The sequence below is a fragment of the Ranitomeya imitator genome, chromosome 2 (assembly GCF_032444005.1).
Source record: "Ranitomeya imitator isolate aRanImi1 chromosome 2, aRanImi1.pri, whole genome shotgun sequence".
Lineage (NCBI taxonomy): Eukaryota > Metazoa > Chordata > Amphibia > Anura > Dendrobatidae > Ranitomeya > Ranitomeya imitator.
In genome coordinates, this window is record NC_091283.1 from 446,249,234 (window position 1) to 446,271,430 (window position 22,197).

Here is a 22,197-nt window from a genome sequence, read left to right on the forward strand (position 1 = left end):
GTCCTGTACCCCAAGTGTCAGTGTACTAGGTAGAGCGTGAGTGTTGCGCTCCCATTGGGGAAGATGGGACTCACTAATTCCAGCAGGTCAATCTGCTCCAATGCATCATCAACACAGTGGTCACTTCTTACTTGGTGACCGAGACTCCTCTCAGGCTGGGACCTTGAGTGCTCCACAAGTAGCCACGTCACTCTAGTTTTAGCCTGTGAAGTTTTAAGATTATTTATCAGTCATTAGCATTCAGCAAATACATTTTCATTGCATTTTATTGTTGTCAGATATGATGGATTCTCCACCTCCATACATTACCCCCAGTCCCTAATCCATCCCTCCCTCCCAACACCCTTTCCCAATAATTCTTAACCACCCCACTCCCTATTTTATTCTGTTCTATCAGGCCAGACCCCACAGTTAAGGATCTGGAAGGAGTAATTTTTTTTACTTTTTAACTTTTACCAATAAAAAGTCACACATTGGCTCCGTTCCATGAAAAATCCCCAAATGTGCAAATAGCATGATCCCCATGGGACATGATGACACTGCGTTGTTGGTAACCCCAATCCCTCAGTGCCCCAGCTCTGATGGTTTTCCAACTGCTCAGTGTCTCCGCCCTGCTGGCATCTCGGGAACACAAGACTTCTTTTGTGAATCTGGTCAGTCCCATCAGATGTCTAGGCTCCGAGTCCTTACAATCAAATATGAAATCCCTGCAATAAATCTTGAGTTCCTGAGCGAGTCAAATCTGAGAAATTCACAAGATGCGGGGAGGAGTGGGTGTAAAAAAATAAGAAACAGATAACCCTAGTCCTCGCCTTATCCCTAAGCCCCCAGCTTTAAAGAATGAGCCCATCCCCAAAATATCTGTATCCCCCCCAAAAAAGGAATATACAGCCCCTTATGAGACATACCCCACCCTAAGGAATGCATTTTGGCCCATCTGGACCTGGCGCTCTCTCTTGTGCTACGCTCCTGCCAAAAAGGGCAAATGCACCTTGGTATTTAAATATACTGTATATATAGAGGGTGAACGTGCCTGGCACAGTTATTGCACATTGTGCCAGTGATGGCTGCTGCTGGAGGCGCAGCTCAGACATACATTATATATACATTCAGTGAGGCAGACACAGGCAGACAAACGCACATATGTGCAGACACGCGAGAGGATATATATATATATATATAGATATAGACAGTGCAGAGGCGGAGATGAGCGCTATAGTGGTTGGTCTCCCCCCTCCTTGTTATATGAGGGGATCTGAGGTCAGTAACATTTCCTGAGAGCTTCTGAGGATAAAAGTGAGACGATAGGGAGGGGTCTGTGTGCCAAGAAGGGTCCTGAGGTCTGTAGAAGGTTTCTGAGACCCTGATTTACAGGGAAATTAGTCCTGAGGTCTTGTCCTGAGGTTTTACATTATACAGAGAGAGAAAGGTGGAAGAAACTGTCCTGAGGAGAATTCAGAGGGGGATGGATGTATAGATATGAGATAGATAAGATAGATAGGTAGATAGGTAGGTAGATAGATAGATAGATAGATAGATAGATAGATAGATAGATAGATAGATATAGGATAGATAATAATAATATGAAAGAGATAGATATGAGAGATATAGATAGACAGACAGATATGGGCTAGATGGATAGATAGATTTTAGATAGATATGAGATAGATATGATATGATAGATAGATAGATAGATAGATAGATAGATAGATAGATAGATAGATAGATAGATATCACTTACATATGAGATATAGAATTGAGGAGAAAAGAAAGAAGAAAAAAAAGAGAGAGAGAAAAAAAGAAGAAACTAGGATAATAGATTTGAAATATATGATAAATAGATAGATAGATAGATAGATAGATAGATAGATAGATAGATAGATAGATAGATTTGTACACACCAGTCTGTATGTCCTTACCTGTCTCTTCCCTCTGAGTTATTGTGGCCCCTGTCTGGAGTTCAGGAGCAGGGCGAGGTTGGCAGACAGATAGTGGCACTCGTGTGGGGTATGTCTGTCTGCAGACATGCATGGGCACCATGTGTCTGCCTGTCTGTATTACAGGCCTGGAGGTGATAGTAGCACAAGAGAGAGCGCTCAGCTTAGAATGAAAGATAACTCTTTCGAGAGTCAGCGAGACAGAGAGTGCCTAGACAGCCAAAAATTCAGACAGCAACGTGAGTGAAAGCAGGGAAGCCTGTCTGTGAGCCAGAAGCTGAAAGAGACAGCCGACAGCACCCTGAGAAACTGTAGACTAAGTGTCTGGAGAGACAGTCAGGACGGAAAGTGCTCAGAGACTGCAAAGAGTGAAAGTGGTCCATGCGTTCACCTTTTCTCGTTGGGCGGGGGGTCAGTTCCACAAGGCGTTACCTGCTGCTGACGCCTCTCTGTGGGACGTGGGGTTTGGGATCAGAAGGAGAACACGAGGTCGGATACACTTCCGAGGAGGCCACTCCCAGATATCATCTCCACCACCTCGGGGGTGCAGTGATCGGGAAACTCGAAATGGGACCCGCTGCTTGGAAGAAGCTCTCTCTCCGGTGGGACGTAAAGGGACCCCGAACAGAGTTCGGGTAGACTTTCATCAAGGCCATCATCATCTTCAACTGGCTCTGGGGAGGAGGGCAGGGAGCGGGCATGGGAGTAGGGGGGCACCTCTGGGCTGCGTGGTGATGACTCCCGATTCTGCGTCTCTTCTGATTGGTCGTCTTTGTGCCCCCCCCACCTGGGATTTTCCTCCCCCCAGTGCATGCTGGATCCCAGATTCACTTCCGACTGGCATGGCGAGGCAGCAGGTTGGCACCTAGACGTGGTACGGGGCAGCCTGGCGCGTGTTCTGCTCGCCGGATCCCGGGTACGTCGGCGCGGCCTGTATTTGTAGTTGGGATAGTCAGCCATGTGTTTGAGCCGCAGACGTTCAGCCTCTCGGACGTACGGGATTTTATCTGTGTCCTCCAGTAACTTCCAGCGTTGGCCAAGGCTGCGAGAGATGTCAGCATTGTGCATGTTAGGGCACAGAGACATCAGCTTCCTTCTCTCTATCTGAGACCACACCATGAAGGCATTCATTGGACGTTTGATGTGCCCACTAGGGGTCTTACACCAGCTGGGCCCCCCAGGAACAGCATCAGGTGCCTTTGGGTTTCCACCAACAGTTTTATGTTGCACCATCCTGAGATTTGAAGTTAGAAGTTGCTACAGAAATGCCATGCTGCTTCTCGCAGACAGTCCAGAAGGTGTTGGCTTAGCAGCAGAAGCGGGCACCGAGGACAGGGTGCTGGGCACAGAAAGGGTTAGCAGGACCTGGCTGCCTGCAGGAAGGATGCAGGACAGGTGGCCTTGAAGAACAGCACAGCAATGGACCAGGGTGCAGTGAGAAGATGCTGGCACTGCAGTAGAAGGTCACGGTGCCAATCAGTGCCCAGGAGTTTCTTTATCTGTCTATCACCCCGAGTTCTTCTCTCTTCTCTTCCTTCCTTTGTCTCTGCTCTTTCTCGCTCTCTGTCCCAGACGCTGCCTCACTGCCTGTCTCCCCACTTCAGTCTGGGGGGGCCGGTGTAAACACAAGTCTGCCTGCAGTGCCCCCCTCCCCAACTCTTCTCCTCAGCTGCCATTGGTTGCTGGGCGGGTCTGAGTCTGCACCAGCTCATTAATGGGCAGAGAACCGAGAACAGCTCAGAAAAAGCTGCTCAATCCTACTGACTGTGTGTGATGGAGCAGACAGCCATGTGTGACTGGGAAAGGGAAGGGGGGCAGTCAGCACGTGTCACCCTGTGTGTGTGTGGGAGAGATGGGCACCTGCACCCTGGCATAGCTATACAGCACCATGCATCATCCCAGTCCCATGCCCCCGTGCATCTCTACGCAGGGAGCAGGAATTCTCCAGAGACTGCAAATGCATCTTCTAGGTGCCAGACTGAGACGGAAATAAACTCTGCATACATCTCGCTGGTAATGGTGACGTTACCCGGGTACGCTCAGGTAGCATCACATGCCAGGAGCTCCAAGGACGTCTTCTGGGTCATGTTCATCCCAGGAGATCTGCAGTAGGTAGAAGTGATCAGCCTCTGGCTGCTAGCAGTGACGAGTTCCTTATTTAACCTCCGAGGTCCCAACAACCTAAATGGAAGAGAAAAATAAAAAATATAAAAAAAATATATATATATATCCAAGCCATCAATATCCTCCCATCTTGGGTACAGACTGCTATATGTCTGCAGTATTCTTAAAAGAGCTCTATCCCAGGCATATAGTGTGCTAGCAGTCAATGCCCTTCAGACAGACCCTCAAAATACAAATCAGGGGGACTACAGCATTTGCTATTCATATTAGCCCCTCTAGCAGTGCAGTTTTATATATAATGACAGTATTAACGCAGATATGAATAGTAATTGGGACATTTTAACAGGGAACCCATAAGTTGTCAAAAATGCTGCTCTCACCACTAAGATGGGAGTGGTCACTTACCTGCAGCTAAAAATGCCGCTGATTTTGACCATCGGCCCAGCCGACTATCTAGTGTATATGGGGGTTCTCTCAAGGGGACAAGCCTGAGTTCTTGCAAAAGCTGGTGCATGGCAGAGGCCTAATCCGATCAACCCAATAAAAGCAAATGCACCTTTGGCCAATCCACTGTCCATATGCATAAAGGGGTTAGAAGTAATAGCAATGTAGGATACACAAGAATTGCACAGAGATCCCAGAGGTGCCAGGGAGCAGAGCTCAATTCTTACAGGCACAATTGCCCCCAAGTTCATATCTGACAGGACACCACACAAATGCCACCATCTAAAAGGTCTCCTCTTACATTGCAACGGTCTTCTGAACAGTGCCCTCATCCATTCCCATTCCCACCACATCTACAAGACTACATACTGTATACTGATAGTATTGTTCATCTGGAGACTCGAGGGCCCAACAGTGCTAAAGATCCACAGAAAGCAGCAAATAATGTAATAAAAAAAAGTCCCCAAGATGTTTCCCACTAATGTAATTACATGGGTGGAAATTCAGTGAAGTATAAAAACATGTATTGGGGACAACAATAAAACCTCCCATATGTGTAATACCCGTGGGAATATGAAGAGATCCAATACCTATTAATGTAAAAAAATCAACTTTATTAAATATCAATTAAAATATCATATCAAGCAAAATACCATCAAGGCACACCAAGCAGAGAAAAGGGGGATATCGCACCAAATTAGGTATAACCAAACGTATGGAATTTATGTGCCAAAAGCCCAATTTAAGCAAAACCAAAATTGTTCAAGCGTATATGAGACTAACGTAAACATTATCTCCATATGGTTACCTCTTATAAATCCAAATAATCACCAGTATAATACTGCATGTAAACAATATCCCATGAAGTTTCCCCTTTAAGTAGATACTGGTAAATAAGGGAGACATACGAGCGTGCACATCCCAAAATTCATAACACCTAAAGCCGGATGCGATGGTAATGTTATAATAGCTATAAAAAGATAGTTGTGTTATGCCCAAAATAGTTATACTCTTATTAGTGAAAGTAACATTACCGGTAGCAAGAGGTTACATGGGTCTGCACAGCGAGGGGATATTGTTTAATGTATTACCTGTACACTATACAGGGGCGGCACGGTGGCACAGTGGTTAGCACAGCAGCCTTGCAGCGCTGGGGTCCTGGGCTCTAATCCCACCCAGGACAACATCTGCAAAGAGTTTGTATGTTCTCTCCGTGTTTGCGTGGGTTTCCTCTGTGTACTCCGATTTCCTCCCACATTCCAAAGACATACTGATAGGGATTCTAGATTGTGAGCCCCAACGGGGACAGTGATGATAATGTGTGCAAACACTGTAAAGCGCTGCGGAATATGTTAGCACTATATAAAAATAAAGATTATTATTATATACAGAGCTCTTGTATATAATGTTACTAGTGATCACTGTATTACCTGTACACTGACAATATATACAGAGATCCTGTGTATAATGTCACTGGTTATAACTGTATTACCTGTACACTAACACTATATACAGTGCTCCTGTGTATAATGTCACTGATGATTACTGTATTACCTGTACACTGACACTATATATACAGAGCTCGTGTGTATAATGTCACTGGTGATTACTGTATTACCTGTACACTGACACTATATATACAGAGCTCCTGTGTATAATGTCACTGGTGATGACTGTATTACCTGTACTCTGACACTATATATACAGAGCTCCTGTGTATAATGGCACTGGTGATCACTGTATTACCTGTACACTAACACTATATACAGAGCTCCTGTATATAATGTCACTGCTGATTACTGTATTACCTGTACACTGACAGGGATTCAAGCTTGAGGAGGCTAATTTGCATATTCCAGGTGCCTTCTGGGAAAAGCGAAGTCTCCCTAAGCTAGAAGATCGTTGGGTACAGCCGGGACCAGCTGCTTGGAAAGCATCGCCAAACCAGGGATTCAAGCTTGAGGGGGCTAATTTGCATATTCCAGGTGCCTTCTGGGAAAAGCGAAGTCTCCCTAAGCTAGAAGATCGTTGGGTACAGCCGGGACCAGCTGCTTGGAAAGCATCGCCAAACCAGGGATTCAAGCTTGAGGGGGCTAATTTGCATATTCCAGGTGCCTTCTGGGAAAAGCGAAGTCTCCCTAAGCTAGAAGATCGTTGGGTACAGCCGGGACCAGCTGCTTGGAAAGCATCGCCAAACCAGGGATTCAAGCTTGAGGAGGCTAATTTGCATATTCCAGGTGCCTTCTGGGAAAAGCGAAGTCTCCCTAAGTTAGAAGATCGTTGGGTACAGCCGGGACCAGCTGCTTGGAAAGCATCGCCAAACCAGGGATTCAAGCTTGAGGAGGCTAATTTGCATATTCCAGGTGCCTTCTGGGAAAAGCGAAGTCTCCCTAAGCTAGAAGATCGTTGGGTACAGCCGGGACCAGCTGCTCGGAAAGCATCGCCAAACCAGGGATTCAAGCTTGAGGAGGCTAATTTGCATATTATAGGTGCCTGCTGGGAAAAGCGAAGTCTCCCTAAGCTAGAAGATCGTTGGGAACAGCCGGGACCAGCTGCTCGGAAAGCATCGCCAAACCAGGGATTCAAGCTTGAGGAGGCTAATTTGCATATCCCAGGTGCCTTCTGGGAAAAGCGAAGTCTCCCTAAGCTAGAAGATCGTTGGGTACAGCCGGGACCAGCTGCTCGGAAAGCATCGCCAAACCAGGGATTCAAGCTTGAGGAGGCTAATTTGCATATCCCAGGTGCCTTCTGGGAAAAGCGAAGTCTCCCTAAGCTAGAAGATCGTTGGGTACAGCCGGGACCAGCTGCTCGGAAAGCATCGCCAAACCAGGGATTCAAGCTTGAGGAGGCTAATTTGCATATCCCAGGTGCCTTCTGGGAAAAGCGAAGTCTCCCTAAGCTAGAAGATCGTTGGGTACAGCCGGGACCAGCTGCTCGGAAAGCATCGCCAAACCAGGGATTCAAGCTTGAGGAGGCTAATTTGCATATCCCAGGTGCCTTCTGGGAAAAGCGAAGTCTCCCTAAGCTAGAAGATCGTTGGGTACAGCCGGGACCAGCTGCTCGGAAAGCATCGCCAAACCAGGGATTCAAGCTTGAGGAGGCTAATTTGCATATCCCAGGTGCCTTCTGGGAAAAGCGAAGTCTCCCTAAGCTAGAAGATCGTTGGGTACAGCCGGGACCAGCTGCTCGGAAAGCATCGCCAAACCAGGGATTCAAGCTTGAGGAGGCTAATTTGCATATCCCAGGTGCCTTCTGGGAAAAGCGAAGTCTCCCTAAGCTAGAAGATCGTTGGGTACAGCCGGGACCAGCTGCTCGGAAAGCATCGCCAAACCAGGGATTCAAGCTTGAGGAGGCTAATTTGCATATTCCAGGTGCCTTCTGGGAAAAGCGAAGTCTCCCTAAGCTAGAAGATCGTTGGGTACAGCCGGGACCAGCTGCTCGGAAAGCATCGCCAAACCAGGGATTCAAGCTTGAGGAGGCTAATTTGCATATTCCAGGTGCCTTCTGGGAAAAGCGAAGTCTCCCTAAGCTAGAAGATCGTTGGGTACAGCCGGGACCAGCTGCTCGGAAAGCATCGCCAAACCAGGGATTCAAGCTTGAGGAGGCTAATTTGCATATTCCAGGTACCTTCTGGGAAAAGCGAAGTCTCCCTAAGCTAGAAGATCGTTGGGTACAGCCGGGACCAGCTGCTCGGAAAGCATCGCCAAACCAGGGATTCAAGCTTGAGGAGGCTAATTTGCATATCCCAGGTGCCTTCTGGGAAAAGCGAGGTCTCCCTAAGCTAGAAGATCGTTGGGTACAGCCGGAACCAGCTGCTCGGAAAGCATCGCCAAACCAGGGATTCAAGCTTGAGGAGGCTAATTTGCATATCCCAGGTGCCTTCTGGGAAAAGCAAAGTCTCCCTAAGCTAGAAGATCGTTGGGTACAGCCGGGACCAGCTGCTCGGAAAGCATCGCCAAACCAGGGATTCAAGCTTGAGGAGGCTAATTTGCATATTCCAGGTACCTTCTGGGAAAAGCGAAGTCTCCCTAAGCTAGAAGATCGTTGGGTACAGCCGGGACCAGCTGCTCGGAAAGCATCGCCAAACCAGGGATTCAAGCTTGAGGAGGCTAATTTGCATATCCCAGGTGCCTTCTGGGAAAAGCGAGGTCTCCCTAAGCTAGAAGATCGTTGGGTACAGCCGGAACCAGCTGCTCGGAAAGCATCGCCAAACCAGGGATTCAAGCTTGAGGAGGCTAATTTGCATATCCCAGGTGCCTTCTGGGAAAAGCGAAGTCTCCCTAAGCTAGAAGATCGTTGGGTACAGCCGGGACCAGCTGCTTGGAAAGCATCGCCAAACCAGGGATTCAAGCTTGAGGAGGCTAATTTGCATATCCCAGGTGCCTTCTGGGAAAAGCGAAGTCTCCCTAAGCTAGAAGATCGTTGGGTACAGCCGGGACCAGCTGCTTGGAAAGCATCGCCAAACCAGGGATTCAAGCTTGAGGAGGCTAATTTGCATATCCCAGGTGCCTTCTGGGAAAAGCAAAGTCTCCCTAAGCTAGAAGATCGTTGGGTACAGCCGGGACCAGCTGCTTGGAAAGCATCGCCAAACCAGGGATTCAAGCTTGAGGAGGCTAATTTGCATATCCCAGGTGCCTTCTGGGAAAAGCGAAGTCTCCCTAAGCTAGAAGATCGTTGGGTACAGCCGGGACCAGCTGCTTGGAAAGCATCGCCAAACCAGGGATTCAAGCTTGAGGAGGCTAATCTGCATATCCCAGGTGCCTTCTGGGAAAAGCGAAGTCTCCCTAAGCTAGAAGATCGTTGGGTACAGCCGGGACCAGCTGCTTGGAAAGCATCGCCAAACCAGGGATTCAAGCTTGAGGAGGCTAATTTGCATATCCCAGGTGCCTTCTGGGAAAAGCGAAGTCTCCCTAAGCTAGAAGATCGTTGGGTACAGCCGGGACCAGCTGCTTGGAAAGCATCGCCAAACCAGGGATTCAAGCCTGAGGAGGCTAATTTGCATATTCCAGGTGCCTTCTGGGAAAAGCGAAGTCTCCCTAAGCTAGAAGATCGTTGGGTACAGCCGGGACCAGCTGCTTGGAAAGCATCGCCAAACCAGGGATTCAAGCTTGAGGAGGCTAATTTGCATATCCCAGGTGCCTACTGGGAAAAGCGAAGTCTCCCTAAGCTAGAAGATCGTTGGGTACAGCCGGGACCAGCTGCTTGGAAAGCATCGCCAAACCAGGGATTCAAGCTTGAGGAGGCTAATTTGCATATTCCAGGTGCCTTCTGGGAAAAGCGAAGTCTCCCTAAGCTAGAAGATCGTTGGGTACAGCCGGGACCAGCTGCTTGGAAAGCATCGCCAAACCAGGGATTCAAGCTTGAGGAGGCTAATTTGCATATCCCAGGTGCCTACTGGGAAAAGCGAAGTCTCCCTAAGCTAGAAGATCGTTGGGTACAGCCGGGACCAGCTGCTTGGAAAGCATCGCCAAACCGCGCGCCGTAAGGCGCGCAAATTTTTGCCTGTAGGATATTATTGCAAGAGAGCTTGGCTGAGTAGATTACACAAGAAGGAAAACACACAGCAAGTCAGCAGGATCTAGGAGCAACATGGCAGATGTGACAACCTACATGGTGAGCTGCAGCATGTGCTACATGTTCACAGACCGACCAGAAGAAGAATCAAATTTCACCTGTCAGAAGTGTAGACTAGTGGCCCTTTTAGAAGAAAAGGTGCGGGGTCTGGAAGAAAGAATAGCAACTTTGAAACTCATCAAAGAGAATGAAGACTTTCTAGACAGAACAGAAGCATCTCTACTGGTCACAGGTGAAAAAAGTGTCAGAGAACCTCCAAAAGCAGATGAGTGGAAGCATGTGACCAAAAGAAGCAAGAAGACCATGGAGAAATCACCAACCACACAACTGAAGAACCGATATCAAATCTTTGTAGAGGATGAAGATGGCACACCTAAGGATGAAGCAATACCAGCAAGCAAAAAAGAAAAGGGCACACAGCAACAAGTGACAGCAAAAAGTACAGCCAAGAAGCAACGAAGAGTGGTGGTGGTGGGAGACTCACTACTGAGAGGCACAGAAGCAGCCATCTGCAGACCGGACATAACTGCAAGAGAAGTATGCTGCCTTCCAGGTGCGATGATCAAGGATGTGACAGATAGGATACCAAAGCTATTCAGCTCCAAGGACGTCCACCCATTTCTTCTGATACATGTTGGCACCAATGACACGGCAAGGAAAGACCTACCGACAATCTGCAAAGACTTTGAAGAGATGGGGAAGAAAGTAAAGGAACTGGATGCACAGGTAGTTTTTTCTTCTATCCTTCCAGTAGACGGGCATGGCACCAGGAGATGGAACAGGATCCTTGATGCAAACAACTGGCTAAGACGATGGTGCAGACAACAAGGATTCGGATTCCTGGACCACGGTGTGAATTACTGGTATGATGGACTCCTCGCCAGAGATGGACTACACCTCAACAAACCTGGGAAACACACATTCTTCAGAAGACTCGCTACACTCATCAGGAGGGCGTTAAACTAGAAGAAGAGGGGACGGGAAGAAAAACATTAGACTTGAACAAAGAAGACCCAGGAAAACATACTCAGATGGGAGGTAAGAACATTTCTAAAGCAATCCACAGCGAGGAGATTGGAACAAAACAAAATCCTCTAAACTGCATGCTCGCAAACGCCAGAAGCCTGACAAACAAGATGGAAGAACTAGAAGCAGAAATATCTACAGGTAACTTTGACATAGTGGGAATAACCGAGACATGGTTAGATGAAAGCTATGACTGGGCAGTTAACTTACAGGGTTACAGTCTGTTTAGAAAGGATCGTAAAAATCGGAGAGGAGGAGGGGTTTGTCTCTATGTAAAGTCTTGTCTAAAGTCCACTTTAAGGGAGGATATTAGCGAAGGAAATGAGGATGTCGAGTCCATATGGGTCAAAATTCATGGAGGGAAAAATGGTAACAAAATTCTCATTGGGGTCTGTTACAAACCCCCAAATATAACAGAAACCATGGAAAGTCTACTTCTAAAGCAGATAGATGAAGCTGCAACCCATAATGAGGTCCTGGTTATGGGGGACTTTAACTACCCGGATATTAACTGGGAAAGTGAAACCTGTGAAACCCATAAAGGCAACAGGTTTCTGCTAATAACCAAGAAAAATTATCTTTCACAATTGGTGCAGAATCCAACCAGAGGAGCAGCACTTTTAGACCTAATATTATCTAATAGACCTGACAGAATAACAAATCTGCAGGTGGTTGGGCATCTAGGAAATAGCGACCACAATATTGTACAGTTTCACCTGTCTTTCACTAGGGGCACTTGTCAGGGAGTCACAAAAACACTGAACTTTAGGAAGGCAAAGTTTGACCAGCTTAGAGATGCCCTTAATCTGGTAGACTGGGACAATATCCTCAGAAATAAGAATACAGATAATAAATGGGAAATGTTTAAGAACATCCTAAATAGGCAGTGTAAGCGGTTTATACCTTGTGGGAATAAAAGGACTAGAAATAGGAAAAACCCAATGTGGCTAAACAAAGAAGTAAGACAGGCAATTAACAGTAAAAAGAAAGCATTTGCACTACTAAAGCAGGATGGCACCATTGAAGCTCTAAAAAACTATAGGGAGAAAAATACTTTATCTAAAAAACTAATTAAAGCTGCCAAAAAGGAAACAGAGAAGCACATTGCTAAGGAGAGTAAAACTAATCCCAAACTGTTCTTCAACTATATCAATAGTAAAAGAATAAAAACTGAAAATGTAGGCCCCTTAAAAAATAGTGAGGAAAGAATGGTTGTAGATGACGAGGAAAAAGCTAACATATTAAACACCTTCTTCTCCACGGTATTCACGGTGGAAAATGAAATGCTAGGTGAAATCCCAAGAAACAATGAAAACCCTATATTAAGGGTCACCAATCTAACCCAAGAAGAGGTGCGAAATCGGCTAAATAAGATTAAAATAGATAAATCTCCGGGTCCGGATGGCATACACCCACGAGTACTAAGGGAACTAAGTAATGTAATAGATAAACCATTATTTCTTATTTTTAGGGACTCTATAGCGACAGGATCTGTTCCGCAGGACTGGCGCATAGCAAATGTGGTGCCAATATTCAAAAAGGGCTCTAAAAGTGAACCTGGAAATTATAGGCCAGTAAGTCTAACCTCTATTGTTGGTAAAATATTTGAAGGGTTTCTGAGGGATGTTATTCTGGATGATCTCAATGAGAATAACTGTTTAACTCCATATCAGCATGGGTTTATGAGAAATCGCTCCTGTCAAACCAATCTAATCAGTTTTTATGAAGAGGTAAGCTATAGGCTGGACCACGGTGAGTCATTGGACGTGGTATATCTCGATTTTTCCAAAGCGTTTGATACCGTGCCGCACAAGAGGTTGGTACACAAAATGAGAATGCTTGGTCTGGGGGAAAATGTGTGTAAATGGGTTAGTAACTGGCTTAGTGATAGAAAGCAGAGGGTGGTTATAAATGGTATAGTCTCTAACTGGGTCGCTGTGACCAGTGGGGTACCGCAGGGGTCAGTATTGGGACCTGTTCTCTTCAACATATTCATTAATGATCTGGTAGAAGGTTTACACAGTAAAATATCGATATTTGCAGATGATACAAAACTATGTAAAGCAGTTAATACAAGAGAAGATAGTATTCTGCTGCAGATGGATCTGGATAAGTTGGAAACTTGGGCTGAAAGGTGGCAGATGAGGTTTAACAATGATAAATGTAAGGTTATACACATGGGAAGAAGGAATCAATATCACCATTACACACTGAATGGGAAACCACTGGGTAAATCTGACAGGGAGAAGGACTTGGGGATCCTAGTTAATGATAAACTTACCTGGAGCAGCCAGTGCCAGGCAGCAGCTGCCAAGGCAAACAGGATCATGGGGTGCATTAAAAGAGGTCTGGATACACATGATGAGAGCATTATACTGCCTCTGTACAAATCCCTAGTTAGACCGCACATGGAGTACTGTGTCCAGTTTTGGGCACCGGTGCTCATGAAGGATATAATGGAACTAGAGAGAGTACAAAGGAGGGCAACAAAATTAATAAAGGGGATGGGAGAACTACAATACCCAGATAGATTAGCGAAATTAGGATTATTTAGTCTAGAAAAAAGACGACTGAGGGGCGATCTAATAACCATGTATAAGTATATAAGGGGACAATACAAATATCTCGCTGAGGATCTGTTTATACCAAGGAAGGTGACGGGCACAAGGGGGCATTCTTTGCGTCTGGAGGAGAGAAGGTTTTTCCACCAACATAGAAGAGGATTCTTTACTGTTAGGGCAGTGAGAATCTGGAATTGCTTGCCTGAGGAGGTGGTGATGGCGAACTCAGTCGAGGGGTTCAAGAGAGGCCTGGATGTCTTCCTGGAGCAGAACAATATTGTATCATACAATTATTAGGTTCTGTAGAAGGACGTAGATCTGGGGATTTATTATGATGGAATATAGGCTGAACTGGATGGACAAATGTCTTTTTTCGGCCTTACTAACTATGTTACTATATACAGAGCTCCTGTGTATAATGTCACTGGTAATCACTGTATTATCTGTACACTATACACTATATACAAAGCTCCTGTGTATGTCACTGGTGATCACTGTATTACCTGTACACTGACACTATATACAGAGCTCCTCTGTATAATGTCAATGATGATCACTTTATTATCTGTACACTATACACAAAGCTCCTGTGTATAATGGCACTGCTGATCACTGTATTACCTGTACACTGAGACTGTATACAGGGCTCCTGTGTATAATGTCACCTGTGGTAATATTAGTGTTGTTAATATTGTGGTTTTTATTAATGATCATTATTGCAGTACTCTCACTATATGGTGGTAATATGTGATCTGGTTATGATTTGTTTGGTGGTATTTCTCTTGTATGTAGTAGTATTTGGTCACTATGTGGTCTGGTCATGATGTGACTGCATTAGTCCCCTGTATGCAGTATTATTCGGTCACTATGTGGTCTGGTCATGAGAGTATTAACCACCTGTATGTGGTATTATTTAGTCACTATGTGGTCTGGTCATAGTTTGGCGGTATTTGTCACCTGTATGTGATATTATTCAGTCACTATATGGTGGTAATATGTGGTCTGGTTGCGGTGTGGCAGTAATTGTCTCCTGTATGTGGCAATATTTGGTCACTATGTGGTCTGGTCATGGTGTGGCAGTATTTGTCCTCTGTATGTGATATTATGCGGTCACCATGTGGTGGTAATATGTGGTCTGGTCATGGTGTGGCAGTATTTGTGAGGCCATGAGGGGGTATTGCACTCACAGGTGTAGCTGTGATTGCAATAGTGAAGCAGTGACCAATGTCACAGGTAGGGGTCGCTGTCTGTTCTCCCCAGGGTTGTACATGGAGGCGTATGAAGTCCATAGGTGTGCATAGCAGTCACGGGTGTAGCGGTGACTGCCATGCAGGTTAATAGTAATAAAAATATGTTTTAGCCTTGGACATGTTATGGTCCAAGACAGATGAAGGGAAAACCTGCTCTGGATTTTGTGTTTTGAAACTGACTCCAGTACGTTATTACTGCAGTCCGTTTCATGTCAGATCCGGGTTTTCCATGTGGCAGCAAGCCACAGGCTTCTATGTTAAAAGCCCTGCAGGAAAGGGTTAGTGAGGTCTAAGTGAGTCTGAGGAGTCTCAGGTGTGTCGGGGCCAGAGTGAATTGGTGCTTGCTATTGTGCAGAGCAGTTGGTGTTGTGGAGCACAGCCTGCAAGCAGGGGCCAATAGGACTGGCACCCGCAGCATACACATGCTATGCAAGTCGTCCACGATGATTGGTCGCGGAGGTGGATGTCTTGTGCCCGGAGGTGAATGTCCTGTGCCCGAAGGAGGACTGGCTTGTGTAACGATTGCAAAACAGGTGGATATGGTGCCCGTCTGTGATCTGGAGGATATCCTGGACTATGTATGGCTGTGTGAGCAAAGAGACTGTGATACAGCAGGACACTCATGGAAACTAGTCAGAGGGCTGGCGTGTGTAGTGTCTGCAACATATAAAGCCGTGTACTATGTAGTGCTATGAACTGGTGTGAACTGAGCATTAATGATATGCACTTGTATAAGAACTGGACTTTAATGCTGTGAGGAAACACATTTAAAGAGACTTTTGTGTTGGAACTTTGTGGGTCACTGCCTCTTCACTGCATACGGTTCTACCGCTGCCTTCCATCTTGTACATAGGAGCAGTATTATAGTAGTTATATCATTGTACAGAGGAGTAGAATTACAGGAGTAGAATTAGTTATATTCTTGTGCGTAGGAATCAGTATTATAGTAGTTATATTCTTGTAAATAGGGGACAGCATTATAGTAGTTATATTCTTGTACATAGGGGGCAGTATTATAGTACTGTATTTTCTGGCGTATAAGACTACTTTTTAACCCCTGAAAATCTTCTCAAAAGTCGGGTATCGTCTTATATGCCAGGTGTCGTCTTATAGGGCAGGTGCGGAGTAATCTGCAGTCGCCGCATATTGTGGGGGGAGCGACCCCAATGACGAGGTGAGGGGGCGCCTCACCGGGAAGGTGTAAGTGAAGCAGAGGCAGAGAAGGAGATAATAGGATACAAGGGCGAGCCAGATGAGTGAAAGAGGAGTGTTTTTCTAGGCACAGCACCGCTCTCTCTCTTTTTTGCATAACCCTGGCATCCCAGACGCTGACAGTTTGCTTCACTTACACCTTCCTGGTGAGGCGCTCCCTCACCTAGTCATCGGGACCACTCCCCCCCACTATATACGTCGACCGCAGATTGCTCCGCACCCACCCTATAAGGCGACACCCGGCATATAAGACAACCCCCGACTTTTGAGAAGATTTAATATTTTAACTGGAAAAGTTGGGGGTCGTCTTATACGCCCAGTCGTCTTATACGCCGGAAAATACGGTAGTTATATTCTTGTACATAGGAGCAGTATTATAGTAGTTATATTCTTGCACATAGGAGCCGTATTATAGTAGTTATATTCTTGTACATAGGGGGCAGAATTATAGTAGTTATATTCTTGTACATACGGGGCAGTATTATAGTAGTTATATTCTTGTACATAGGGGGCAGTATTATAGTAGTTATATTCTTGTACATAGGGGAAGTATTATAGTAGTTATATTCTTGTACATACGGGGCAGTAATACTAGATATATTCTTGTACATACGGGGCAGTATTATAGTAGTTATATTCTTGTACATACGGGGCAGTATTATAGTAGTTATATTATTGTACATACGGGGCAGTATTATAGTAGTTATATTCTTGTACATACGGGGCAGTATTATAGTAGTTATATTCTTGAACATAGGAGCAGTATTGTAGTAGTTATATTCTTGTACAGATGGGTCAGTATTATAGTAGTTATATTCTTGAACATAGGAGCAGTATTATAGTAGTTATATTCTTGTACATAGGGGGCAGTATTATAGTAGTTATATTCTTGTACATAGGGGGCAGTATTATAGTAGTTATATTCTTGTACAAGTTTAGATACACCTGTTCACTTGGAGACTCATATTTAAGGCAAAAAGCTACAAAGGAACACATACAGTCATGGCCAAAAGTATTACCACCCCTGCAATTCTGTCAGATAATACTCAGTTTCTTCCTGAAAATGATTGCAATCACAATTTCTTTGTTATTATTATCTTCATTTAATTTGTCTTAAATAAAAAAAAACACAAAAAGATTGGTCCTAAAGCCAAATTGGATAGAATTCCACACCAAATATAAAAAAGGGGGTGGACAAAAGTATTGACACCGTTCGAAAAATCATGTGATGCTTCTCTAATTTGTGTAATTAACAGCACCTGTAACTTACCTGTGGCACCTAACAGGTGTTGGCAATAACTAAATCACACTTGCAGCCAGTTGACATGGATTAAAGTTGACTCAACCTCTGTCCTGTGTCCTTGTGTGTACCACATTGAGCATGGAGAAAAGAAAGAAGATCAAAGAACTGTCTGAGGACTTGAGAAACCAAATTGTGAGGAAGCATGAGCAATCTCAACGCTACAAGTCCATCTCCAAAGACCTGAATGTTCCTGTGTCTACCGTGCGCAGTGTCATCAAGAAGTTTACAGCCCATGGCACTGTGGCTAACCTCCCTAGATGTGGATGGAAAAGAAAAATTGACAAGAGATTTCAACGCAAGATTGTGCGGATGCTGGATAAAGAACCTCGACTAACATCCAGACAAGTTCAAGCTGCCCTGCAGTCCGAGGGTACAACAGTGTCAACCCGTACTATCCGTCGGCGTCTGAATGAAAAGGGACTGTATGGTAGGAGACCCAGGAAGACCCCACTTCTTACCCCGAGACATAAAAAAGCCAGGCTGGAGTTTGCCAAAAGTAACCTGAAAAAGCCTAAAACGTTTTGGAAGAATGTTCTCTGGTCAGATGAGACAAAAGTAGAGCTTTTTGGGCAAAGGCATCAACATAGAGTTTACAGGAGAAAAAAAGAGGCATTCAAAGAAAAGAACACGGTCCCTACAGTCAAACATGGTGGAGGTTCCCTGATGTTTTGGGGTTGCTTTGCTGCCTCTATGTAAAATACAAGTGACTAGCACACTCCAAAAGTGTTGTGATGCAAAGTGGGGGTTTTATTTACATACAGTATTCACAAACGTTTCGGTCGTTACTGGACCTTCATCAGTGTGCTAATATACTAGTATGCTTAGAGAAGCCCCGAGTAGCAAAGTTAGATTGCATCAATAAGAAGCCTGAAGACATACAGTGGGGCAAAAAAGTATTTAGTCAGTCAGCAATAGTGCAAGTTCCACCACTTAAAAAGATGAGAGGCGTCTGTAATTTACATCATAGGTAGACCTCAACTATGGGAGACAAACTGAGAAAAAAAAATCCAGAAAATCACATTGTCTGTATTTTTAACATTTTATTTGCATATTATGGAGGAAAATAAGTATTTGGTCAGAAACAAAATTTCATCTCAATACTTTGTAATATATCCTTTGTTGGCAATGACAGAGGTCAAACGTTTTCTGTAAGTCTTCACAAGGTTGCCACACACTGTTGTTGGTATGTTGGCCCATTCCTCCATGCAGATCTCCTCTAGAGCAGTGATGTTTTTGGCTTTTCGCTTGGCAACACGGACTTTCAACTCCCTCCAAAGGTTTTCTATAGGGTTGAGATCTGGAGACTGGCTAGGCCACTCCAGGACCTTGAAATGCTTCTTACGAAGCCACTCCTTCGTTGCCCTGGCGGTGTGCTTTGGATCATTGTCATGTTGAAAGACCCAGCCACGTTTCATCTTCAATGCCCTTACTGATGGAAGGAGGTTTGCACTCAAAATCTCACGATACATGGCCCCATTCATTCTTTCATGTACCCGGATCAGTCGTCCTGGCCCCTTTGCAGAGAAACAGCCCCAAAGCATGATGTTTCCACCACCATGCATTACAGTAGGTATGGTGTTTGATGGATGCAACTCAGTATTCTTTTTCCTCCAAACACGACAAGTTGTGTTTCTACCAAACAGTTCCAGTTTGGTTTCATCAGACCATAGGACATTCTCCCAAAACTCCTCTGGATCATCCAAATGCTCTCTAGCAAACTTCAGACGGGCCCGGACATGTACTGGCTTAAGCAGTGGGACACGTCTGGCACTGCAGGATCTGAGTCCATGGTGGCGTAGTGTGTTACTTATGGTAGGCCTTGTTACATTGGTCCCAGCTCTCTGCAGTTCATTCACTAGGTCCCCCGCGTGGTTCTGGGATTTTTGCTCACCGTTCTTGTGATCATTCTGACCCCACGGGGTGGGATTTTGCGTGGAGCCCAAGATCGAGGGAGATTATCAGTGGTCTTGTATGTCTTCCATTTTCTAATTATTGCTCCCACTGTCGATTTCTTCACTCCAAGCTGGTTGGCTATTGCAGATTCAGTCTTCCTAGCCTGGTGCAGGGCTACAATTTTGTTTCTGGTGTCCTTTGACAGCTCTTTGGTCTTCACCATAGTGGATTTTGTAGTCAGACTGTTTGAGGGTGTGCACAGGTGTCTTTTTATACTGATAACAAGTTTAAACAGGTGCCATTACTACAGGTAATGAGTGGAGGAAAGAAGAGACTCTTAAAGAAGAAGTTACAGGTCTGTGAGAGCCAGAAATCTTGATTGTTTGTTTCTGACCAAATACTTATTTTCCACCATAATATGCAAAAAAAAATGATAAAAAAAACAGACAATGTGATTTTCTGGATTTTTTTTTCTCAGTTTGTCTCCCATAGTTGAGGTCTACCTATGATGTAAATTACAGACGCCTCTCATCTTTTTAAGTGGTGGAACTTGCACTATTGCTGACTGACTAAATACTTTTTTGCCCCACTGTATAGGTCGCGGAGGTAGGCACAAGCCGCAGAGATACAATGGTGTGTCACAAGTGACACAATCTGCGGAATGAAGCAGGAGGCACGTGGTATGTAACGCCAGTATAGGCTGCAAAATAGTGCTCAAGGGGTAGGCACAAACTGCTGAATGAAGCAGGGGCCACACGGTATACACTGCCAGTCTGGGCTGCAAGAATAGTGCGCACTATCCGCCTCATCAGCAACAGGAAGCACGCGGTGTCCACCGCAAGTGCAGGCTTTGCTGCCTCTGGCACTGGACTGTTTGACCGTGTGCATGGCATTATGAAGTCTGAAGACTACCAACAAATTTTGCAGCATAAAGTAGGGCCCAGTGTGAGAAAGCTGGGTCTCCCTCAGAGGTCATGGGTCTTCCAGCAGGACAATGACCCAAAACACACTTCAAAAAGCACTAGAAAATGGTTTGAGAGAAAGCACTGGAGACTTCTAAGGTGGCCAGCAATGAATCCAGACCTGAATCCCATAGAACACCTGTGGAGAGATCTAAAAATGGCAGTTTGGAGAAGGCACCCTTCAAATATCAGGGACCTGGAGCAGTTTGCCAAAGAAGAACGGTCTAAAATTCCAGCAGAGCATTGTAAGAAACTCATTGATGGTTACCGGAAGTGGTTGGTCGCAGTTATTTTGGCTAAAGGTTGTGCAACCAATTATTAGGCTGAGGGTGCCAATACTTTTGTCTGGCCAATTTTTGGAGTTTTGTGTGAAATGATCAATGTTTTGCTTTTTGCTTCATTCTCTTTTGTGTTTTTTCATTTAAGAAAAATTAAATGAAGATAATAATACCAAAGAATTTGTGATTGCAATCATTTTCAGGAAGAAACTAAGTATTATCTGACAGAATTGCAGGGGTGTCAATACTTTTGGCCATGACTGTATGGAAGTAAGGAGAAAAGAAACATGTGTGAAGCAAACCATAATATGTGTAAAACCTTAGACTCCTGATAGAACCTCTCTTTTAGTGTGATGGGAGCTTGACAACTTCTGCATTCTCTCAGCAGCTTTATTAGGTTTTACCTGGAATGGCCTACAACGAACAGGTGTGTCTTATCAAGAGTTCATCTGTAGAACCATTGGCCTTCAGAAAGTGTTAGGCCGGCGTCACACTAGTGTATTGCATCCGATGCGAGAGCATCGGATGCGATATGCTAATGACCCTCGGCTCCTGCTCGCAGCAGAGCAGGAGCCGAGTGTCTCTCGCACAGGGAGGATCGGAGCACAGCTGCGGAGGAGGCGGAGAAATGAATTTCTCCATCTCCTCCATTGCTGGGGTCCACTTATAGCGCACATCACTCGGATGTTATCCGAGTGGTGTGCGCTGTCTCACTCGCACCCATAGGCTTATATGGGTGCGAGTGAGCCGAGAGCTTTCCTCGGTCCGAGACAATCGCAGCATGCGACAAAAAGTCGGTTGCTGGGAGCGGCCCCATATGTTAACATTGGTCCGAGTGCAATGCGATTTTTTTATCGCATTGCACTCGGCCGTTTTAAACGCCAGTGTGACGCCGGCCTAAGCAACCTTCCGGTGTGCTTCTCAGAGGCAGTCTAAAGGTACCGTCACACTAAGCGACGTTGCAGCGATACCGACAACGATGTCGATCGCTGCAGCGCCGCTGTTTGGTCGCTGGAGAGCTGTCACACAGACAGCTCTCCAGCGACCAACGATCCCGAAGTCCCCGGGTAACCAGGGTAAACATCGGGTTACTAAGCGCAGGGCCGCGCTTAGTAACCCGATGTTTACCCTAGTACCGTTGTAAATGTAAAAAAACAAACACTACATACTTACATTCCCGGTGTCTGGTCATGTCCCTTGCCTTCAGCTTCCCGCTCACCAAGTCAGTGCGGGAAGCTGACGGCGAGGGACATGACCAGACACCGGGAATGTAAGTATGTAGTGTTTGTTGTTTTACATTTACAACGGTAACCAGGGTAAACATCGGGTTACTAAGCGCGGCCCTGCGCTTAGTAACCAGATATTTACCCTGGTTACTAGTGAAGACATCGCTGAATCGGCGTCACACACGCCGATTCAGCGATGACAGCAGGAGTCCAGCGACAAAATAAAATGCTAGACTTTCCCAAGCGACCAACGATCACCCAGCAGGGGCCTGATCGTTGGTCGCTGTCACACATAACGATTTCGTTAACGATATCGTTATGTGTGACGGTACCTTAAGTTCACAGCTCCATACAGTGCTGAGGTCTATTCGACAACTGTTCAAAGTCAAAATCTGGCAAGAATCAAT

General features: G+C 45.5%; 1 protein-coding gene across 1 annotated transcript; it reads right to left on the bottom strand.

Moving 5' to 3' along the window:
• Positions 1-279: 279 nt before the first annotated feature.
• LOC138664358 (transcription factor Sox-12-like) lies at positions 280-3,935 on the bottom strand. Its single transcript, XM_069750994.1, has one exon. The coding sequence runs from the start codon at positions 3,168-3,170 to the stop codon at positions 2,409-2,411; it is 762 nt and encodes a 253-aa protein (XP_069607095.1). The 5' UTR covers positions 3,171-3,935; the 3' UTR covers positions 280-2,408.
• Between the last annotated feature and the right edge of the window lie 18,262 nt (positions 3,936-22,197).